This window comes from Haplochromis burtoni, unplaced genomic scaffold, assembly GCF_018398535.1.
Source record: "Haplochromis burtoni strain Fernald_Lab_line unplaced genomic scaffold, NCSU_Asbu1 Contig_65, whole genome shotgun sequence".
In the NCBI taxonomy this organism is placed as follows: domain Eukaryota; kingdom Metazoa; phylum Chordata; class Actinopteri; order Cichliformes; family Cichlidae; genus Haplochromis; species Haplochromis burtoni.
The window spans coordinates 592,365-600,729 of NW_024582426.1; the positions used below are offsets into that span (position 1 = coordinate 592,365).

Below are 8,365 nucleotides of genomic sequence, written 5' to 3' on the forward strand. Positions count from 1 at the left end.
AAAACTCCATATTATGGAGTTGACAAGGTGCTGATGGTGGTGACACAAATCTGACGGTGTTGACACACTAGTAGAAAACAAGATATTATTTCTTTCAAAATAACTATTACACCTTAGCAACCTTTGTAATATCACATAACAATTCTGTTTTTGCACATGTCAAGTTCTACATCTTAATAGTTCACCAGCAAGTAGCTACCTACTACTCCTTGATTCCTAAAGTACTCTGTGGTTGTGTGTTTAGACCCTGCTGTACTTTCTCTCCTTTTGTCTCTCTGTGCTTTCTTCCAAAACCTTCTCTTCTGCCTTTTTTCTCTTTCTTTCAGATCACTGATGTTCTTTATTTTTCTCTTTTTCACTCTATTTCTCCATCTTTCCCTTTCCTTTATGAGAAACTCTTTCTTCAACTCGGGCTGGCTGTTAATTTTTTCTCTCCTTCTTTTTTGATACTCCCTGTTCCTTCTCTTTCATTTCTCTACTGACAGGTTTCCCTTTGCTATTCTAGCCTGAAATGAACCATTTTGTAATCACTATAATTTTTCTGAACCTTATGCTTTTTTACAAGATAACAGAATAAAGATCAACGCTGTCGTCATATCATCTAGGGCAGGACTAGGCAACTCCAGGCCTCAAGTGCTGGTGTCCTGCAGGTTTTAGATGTGTCTTTGATCCAACACAGCAGTTTCAAATTGCCAAATTACCAACTCAGCATGTCTTGAAGTCCTCCAGAGGCCTGGTAATGAACTAATCATTTAATTCAGGTGCGATGAGCCAGGGTAATATCTACAAAATCTAAAAACCTGCAGGACACAGGCACTCGAGGCCTGGATTTGCCTACCCCTGGTCAAGAAGAAACTGCTACATCAGGTTAAAAGTCTGTTTCAGCTTTTTCTGTTTCTTCGAAGGTAATTACTTGTTGCGTACAACTCCTTGGCTGCAGTTTCTTAACAGTAAACATTTTTGAACCGATCTGATGTCTCCTTCGCAGAGCTGCAGCATGAGTCGTCGTGTGGCAGTGATTGGTGGAGGGGCTTCAGGTCTGGCCTGTATCAAGTGCTGTTTGGATGAGGGGCTGGAGCCTGTGTGCTTCGAAAGTAGTGATGATATTGGTGGTCTGTGGAGGTTTAAGGTTGGTGCTTTCCTTTTACTAGATTAATTATGTAAGCGGTAATAAAAAGAAACATCTGGATGAGCACTTTAAAACTAATTGGCCACAGGTTTATTTAAATTGGAGACTTCTAAGTACAAAATAAATCTAAATTTGAAACCCTTTTTAGAAAAAATGGGTGCCTATCCCTTGGACTAAAAATGTGAGGGACCATCTGGCAAACCTAATCAATGTGGAAAGGTATAAAAGCGCTACAACTTTTTTTTGAGAAGTGTTGCTGCCATAAATTTTTAAAATTACATTTCACACAGCAGAACATCTCAGCATCTCAATTTTAAATTTTCATTTTGAAAATCATCAGGTACAAGAGCCAAACTAAAACTGACTGAAAAGACAGCCGATGTCTAAAGAAAATCTCAAAAACCTCCAGAAAGCCTGGAGAAGCAGCTCTCAAGACCACTTTATAAAATTATGTCTGGTTCCTTTCAAGAAAAATATAAATGGATGGCTCAAGATTTTTGCACAATACTGTAGATATTATTGAAGTAATTAAGTCTCCAACAGCAAGTGTTATATGAAGTATATGTCACCTTATACACTGTAAAGTAGTCTTATCAATAATACAGCAGATTTATATTGGTAGAGTTATACTCTAAAATAAATGGCGTGAAAAACAAAGTACAATATTTGCAGTAGATGTGTAATAACATAGATATAAATGAACTACAAATGTAATAAAACTGTGCTCAAGCCTATGACGAGCATTGAAAGAGTAATGGTGCTTCAGCTCAATTATCTTTTTAAAAAAATTTCCCCCTTTAGGAGAATCCAGAGGCAGACAGGGCCAGCATCTACCACTCTGTCATCATCAACACCTCAAAGGAGATGATGTGTTTCAGTGACTTTCCCATCCCGGCACATTACGCACACCAACATTGACGCCATCACAGCACCATCAAAATTTTTAATGGTGCTTAAAGCATGTCAGAGTTGACCATATCCTGAACAATATGCGTCACTTCTCAGAAAAAAAACATTTGCTGATTTAGAGGTACTGATATAGGTTAGTAATGAATAAGGGAAGCAAAATGACTGCACGCAGAGGCTGGAAAATTTTGGAAAATTTTTATCCGGAAAAATCTTGTCTTTTTCAGCTGCTGAAGCATCTGCATCTGCATAAGTTGGGACCTTCTGAGAACCTGGACTTACATATCACTGAAATGACCAAGCCACTCACACACTGGAGTCTCCAGCTTGATTGTTCCAGCTGTGAGTGCCAGAATATAAAAGTGAAGACGTGCACAATAAACACTGCACGTCAGCAACTGTAACACACACTTCATGTGTGTGCCACTGTTCAGAAGGACAAAGGTGAGCACAAAAAGGCCATAATTTTTGTCTTAGAACAACCACTTGGAAAAATCTAACATGACAGATTATATTACATTCTATTCTAGCTACAAACACAGTACCTGTGCTTTGGCTTTAGATTGTGTTGAGTTATTAACAATCTACACTAGAAAGTTAACTGAAAGCTCAATTCAGCTTTAAAACTGAAGCTTCATCCATTATCATTGCAAACAATGATGGTAAATGGACTGATTCTTATATAGCGCTTTTCTAGCCTCCTGGAGTACTCAAAGCGCTCTAGACAACACGCCGCATTCACCCCACACACACCCATTCACACAAGCACTATTATCTACTTTGAGTGCTTTCTAACTATCGTTCATACGCATTCATACTCCGATGGAAGCATTGGAAAGCAAGTCGGGGTTAGTATCTTGCCCAAGGATATTTGGCATGCAAACTGGGGGAGCCAGGGATCAAACCTTCTCATCAGCAGCTGACCCGCTCTACCTCCTGAGCACCCCAATAATGTATGTATGGAGGAAGGGGTCCCATTTCACTGCAGGTAAGATGTACGTATAACATTGCAAGTGACAATTAAAAGCATAATCAATCAATCAATCACCATCAAAAAGAGGCGTGCTTGCACTGGTCTTTAGTATTAATACCAAGTCAAAGCAGAGAAAAGAGATCTTTATTTTTTCAGCAAACAATCTCAGATCTTTGCGGCTTAAAAGATTTATTTACTAATAAAAGACATGAAAATGGATTTGTTTCAAGTGCTGAACTTTTATTTATAGTTATGAGTCATGTTTTTCATACTTTAGAGTCACTGGGACATAGTAATGGATAAAACAACATTTTAAAAATGTAGTGAAAGATGTGACAACACTGTGATTTATTTTTATTTGAAAGAAACAATAGCAAACCATCTGTGATGTGTATCAGCAATGTTGTAAAAACATTTGAATACTTCAATTAATATAATGAAAGAAAACAGAGCAGCATGTCAATGTAGAGTAACAGTGCTGATGTTAAAAAAAGGATAACAGTTTACCCCTCTACAATGGCATTCTGTGCTAGCATAATTTCTTTTTACCCATGTTTATGCTCATATATTGCAAACAAATCTGGATTAAAGCGCTATTAATGTATTTTTTTGTTTGTTGGAAAACAATTGTTTTCTTTTTTAATCGGCTTAAATTAGATTCTATGTCACAGCATCCTGTTAAGGGTTAAAACAAATAACCTGCAGAAATTGTGTAATTGAAAAAGGAGATCTTTCCAGTTACACAATTCTGAAGGTATAAAGCAAGAAACCTGAAACAATACACATGAATGTAGCTGTAACTATAGCTTTTAGTCATTTAAGATCAGATGGTCTTTGATGTTAATATACAATTGCATCACTCACTTAGTAAGCTGATGAGTTATGAATTTTCCATCATTGTGTAGGCAGGTACATTTTAAGCCTGTATAGCAAAGCAGTGGGATCCTGAAGGAAAGCTGGAAGGTTGTTCCTTTTAACATAGACAGTGAAGGACAAAGCAGCAGCCGACAGAAGCAGAGGCCACTTATATGATCTGCTGGGTTTGAGCTCATCACATGGTCTGGTCTGCATAGGTTGAGTCACTCTCTCCCACTGAGTGAGGATTGCCTGGCGGGCTCCAGCCCACTTTCCTGGCCCCCTGAGACGATACTGGTACGGCGTGCAGGGACCAAAGAGCACATTCATTCCCAGCCTGGGGTCAGTCAGCAGCATCCTTGGGATGTTGGGTTGAACTCCCACTAGCTCTGCTATTTCATCCATGTAGCTGACGTAGTCCACCTGGATGGTGTGTCTCTGACTGGTGACATACCTAAAAAAGTTTGAGTTGAACATATGAAGATGCAGATCTTAAACATAGGTTTCTATAAGGCTTAGTAAATCCACTTCATTACCTTTGAGCCATGGCCTCCTGCTTACACTGAATATCTTTTAGCATGGCAACTGATGGAGGAAGCTTTATGCAGCCTGTTTGAAAGGGGACAAAGCTGTTTACTGTAGTAAAAATAACAACTCTATAAAAATTCTAAAATCCTGAGTGATGAGAAAAAGCTGTGTTAAAGAAAAAGTAATTTTTTACCTTTGAAGACACGTGTAGCCCATCTGGCCTGCATCTCAGAGATGGGCATAATGGCTCCCAGTGGCTGCACTAGACCAATGATAGCCAGAGTCGGGCGTTCGAGCTCAGGAGGAAACACATATTTGTACAGAGATGCTTTGTTGTTAGACACAGAGACCACCTGTGAAGCCAGGAATGGAAAGGAAAACTGGTATCCTGTAGCAAACACCTGAAAGACAGCGGTCCATGTTAGTCGAAAGTCAATTTCACTGATCTCTATGAAGGTGAAGAAAAGTATGTAATTCCAGACCTACCACCAGGTCAACATCTTCCACTACACTGCCATCATCAAACTCCACACTGGAACCTTGAAATCTGCAGATGTTGGGTTTCACCTGAACTGTTCCAGAGAGGATGCGGTTGGGAAGCTCATCATTCACTGTGGGATGTTGGCTGAACACCCTGAAATAAAAAGTCAAACAAAACAAATTCCGACATGAAACAATCCAGACACCAATTACATTGTAAAATGTAATGTATTAGTAGAATACTGTACCTGTGCCTTGGCTTTAGGTTGTACAGAGCGTGATCAAATTTTTTGTTGAGCCGGCTCTCTCTCAGACTACAGAAAACACCAAAGGGAAGATTTTTTCTTAGGAAACCTGTCGCCCTGTTAGAAAACAAGTCAACAGGAATCCCATTGTCCCAGACTCTATTCAGAATCCACGCTCCCCTTCGAGTGCTCAGGTAAAGCTTGAATGAAGGAAACAAAAAAAATTAGCAAGTTTTGCTGTTACATCTTCTTTAATGTCCACATCCATGTGTCACAGGTCACTGCTTGTGTAGTATTTAAACTGTTTTCAGCCTAAAACTGTGAGAATGTTGAAACCTCACGTGAAATTATTTTCATCACTAAGAATGTTAAATGCTCAACCAGTTCAGACACATTTTTTCTCTAATGATGCGACCAACTCATTCCAACCTGCTTGGTGACTCTACTCAGTTCCACTGCTATGTCTCCTCCAGAGTTTCCAATTCCAATCACCACGACCTTTTTATTCCTCCACTCCTCGGGAGTCTTGTAGTCTCTGCTGTGGAAATACTTCCCCGTGAAAGTGTCAATGCCTGAAGAAAATAAGACAGACTTATGGTGGGTAGACACAATGTTTCAATACTTCTGCTATAAAAAGACTGATCTATATTTGAAGACACGCAAAAGTTTCACTCATGCTTTGTTGAAGGTTGATTAGTTCTGCCCCTTGAGTGAACTATAAGATAAGAATAACGTTCCTTTTGATAAAGTATATAGTTGGATCAGGTGACCCAAAATCCTCCCTTAGTTATACTGCAATAGGTCTAGGATTCCACCGATGCATTTTGTGTTTCTTCATCAGTCATCTTTTTTGCTTAGTATGTGTTAATACACCTCTCTGGATTTAATTATTAGTTATTATTAATCTCTGGCTCACTTCCACAGCATTTCTTTGTCCTGTCTTCATCCGCTTACTCCCAAACTGGCACTGAATTGAATGTTGATAGCTTGTAGTGCAAGGGTTACCTGGAAAGTCATGAAGAGGCATATTGGGGTTGCAGTGATGTCCAATACAGATCATCACAGCTTCAAAACTGTGTTTCTCCTTCTTGCCATCCTTGTTCTCCGTTTCAACAACCCACTCGCCTGAATGAGAAAAATCTGATTTCTGCTTCAGCTGCAAGACTTTGGTCTGGACAACAGAAAGACAGACACAGGGGACAGAACAAAGTATTTTTTTTCTATGAAATTAATGTTGGAGTAATTAGGATTTAATTTTATTTATTTATTTTTTAATTATGTGATACAATTTACCATTTCAGACATCATAAAGCATTCTTACATTAAAGCGTATGTGCTTGGTGAGCTGGAAGTGGTCAGCGTACAGCCGAAAGTAGTCCATGATGAGGGAGTTGTGCATGAAGTTTGGGAAGTGTGCCGGGATGGGAAAGTCACTGAAACACATCATCTCCTTTGAGGTGTTGATGATGACAGAGTGGTAGATGCTGGCCCTGTCTGGCTCTGGATTCTCCTAAAGTTAAAAAATAAATAAATAAATAAATAATGAATAATATAATATTGAGCTGAAGCACCATTACTCTTTCAATGCTCGTCATAGGCTTGAGCACAGTTTTATTACATTTGTAGTTCATTTATATCTATGTTATTACACATCTACTGCAAATATTGTACTTTGTTTTTCACGCCATTTATTTTAGAGTATAACTCTACCAATATAAATCTGCTGTATTATTGATAAGACTACTTTACAGTGTATAAGGTGACATATACTTCATATAACACTTGCTGTTGGAGACTTAATTACTTCAATAATATCTACAGTATTGTGCAAAAATCTTGAGCCATCCATTTATATTTTTCTTGAAAGGAACCAGACATAATTTTATAAAGTGGTCTTGAGTGCTGCTTCTCCAGGCTTTCTGGAGGTTTTTGAGATTTTCTTTAGACATCGGCTGTCTTTTCAGTCAGTTTTAGTTTGGCTCTTGTACCTGATGATTTTCAAAATGAAAATTTAAAATTGAGATGCTGAGATGTTCTGCTGTGTGAAATGTAATTTTAAAAATTTATGGCAGCAACACTTCTCAAAAAAAAGTTGTAGCGCTTTTATACCTTTCCACATTGATTAGGTTTGCCAGATGGTCCCTCACATTTTTAGTCCAAGGGATAGGCACCCATTTTTTCTAAAAAGGGTTTCAAATTTAGATTTATTTTGTACTTAGAAGTCTCCAATTTAAATAAACCTGTGGCCAATTAGTTTTAAAGTGCTCATCCAGATGTTTCTTTTTATTACCGCTTACATAATTAATCTAGTAAAAGGAAAGCACCAACCTTAAACCTCCACAGACCACCAATATCATCACTACTTTCGAAGCACACAGGCTCCAGCCCCTCATCCAAACAGCACTTGATACAGGCCAGACCTGAAGCCCCTCCACCAATCACTGCCACACGACGACTCATGCTGCAGCTCTGCGAAGGAGACATCAGATCGGTTCAAAAATGTTTACTGTTAAGAAACTGCAGCCAAGGAGTTGTACGCAGAGCAGGAAGTTGTGCAGAAAACAAGAGTAATAACAACGTTACATTCATTTCCCCCGTTAAATCGCAGGCTCTCCAGTTATGTTTACATTACTGCCGAAAAACACTTCCTCTAATACTGAATATGTGCCACATTTAAAACTTGGCAAAAATCAAAGTGACTTAATATGTTTATTAGCTGTTCGAAACGCCACACAACGCAGACAACTCAATAAAGAGTGCAATCGTTGCCAAACTTTTCCAGACTTCACGGACAGTACAAACAGTCTCCGACAGCCGCAATCGTCGGCTTTAAATCTGTTCCAGGAAGCACTCATCAGCTGCGATCGCATATGCTCGTTTCCTACCTTTGATGCCTCGAAGAAAGAAACAATGTTTATCGTGCTGCAAGCAACTCAACTGTGGGCGGAGCGAGAGCTGCTCCCCTGAATTTATAAAGTAGCATGCTGACCCTTGATTCACTGTGGCGTCAGAATAAGACCGAGGGAAAAGCAAACAGACAACGCCTCTGCATGGCAGGACTGATGTGCACAACACACCTATAAAAATAGAAAAACAATAGTTCACAAAGCGCAAGAGCACAACAGGAGATATATTCTATTACAAAAGAGGAAGAAAAAAGATAAAATAACTACAAATAAATCACATTTCAAAGGACATTCAGATTTATTTTTTATTTTGTGTTCATGAATTTTCCCTTTTGTTGTGTTT

At 38.8% G+C, this 8,365-nt stretch overlaps 2 protein-coding genes across 2 annotated transcripts in view; one reads left to right on the forward strand and one right to left on the reverse strand.

Moving 5' to 3' along the window:
- The first annotated feature begins 775 nt into the window (after positions 1–775).
- Positions 776–8,365, forward strand: part of LOC102312497 (flavin-containing monooxygenase 5) — a 27,985-nt gene continuing 20,395 nt past the window's right edge. The window contains 2 exon segments of the mRNA XM_042221347.1: positions 776–905; positions 989–1,129. Of these exon segments, the coding sequence (XP_042077281.1) occupies positions 998–1,129 (132 nt within the window). The 5' untranslated portion in view covers positions 776–905; positions 989–997.
- On the reverse strand, positions 3,228–7,587 carry LOC102303013 (flavin-containing monooxygenase 5-like). The gene is made up of 9 exons (XM_042221346.1): positions 7,445–7,587; positions 6,438–6,626; positions 6,122–6,287; positions 5,546–5,688; positions 5,120–5,316; positions 4,878–5,025; positions 4,585–4,792; positions 4,400–4,472; positions 3,228–4,317 (listed from the first exon to the last, which is right to left on the reverse strand). The coding sequence occupies exons 1-9, from the start codon at positions 7,574–7,576 to the stop codon at positions 3,903–3,905; spliced, it is 1,671 nt and encodes a 556-aa protein (XP_042077280.1). The 5' UTR covers positions 7,577–7,587; the 3' UTR covers positions 3,228–3,902.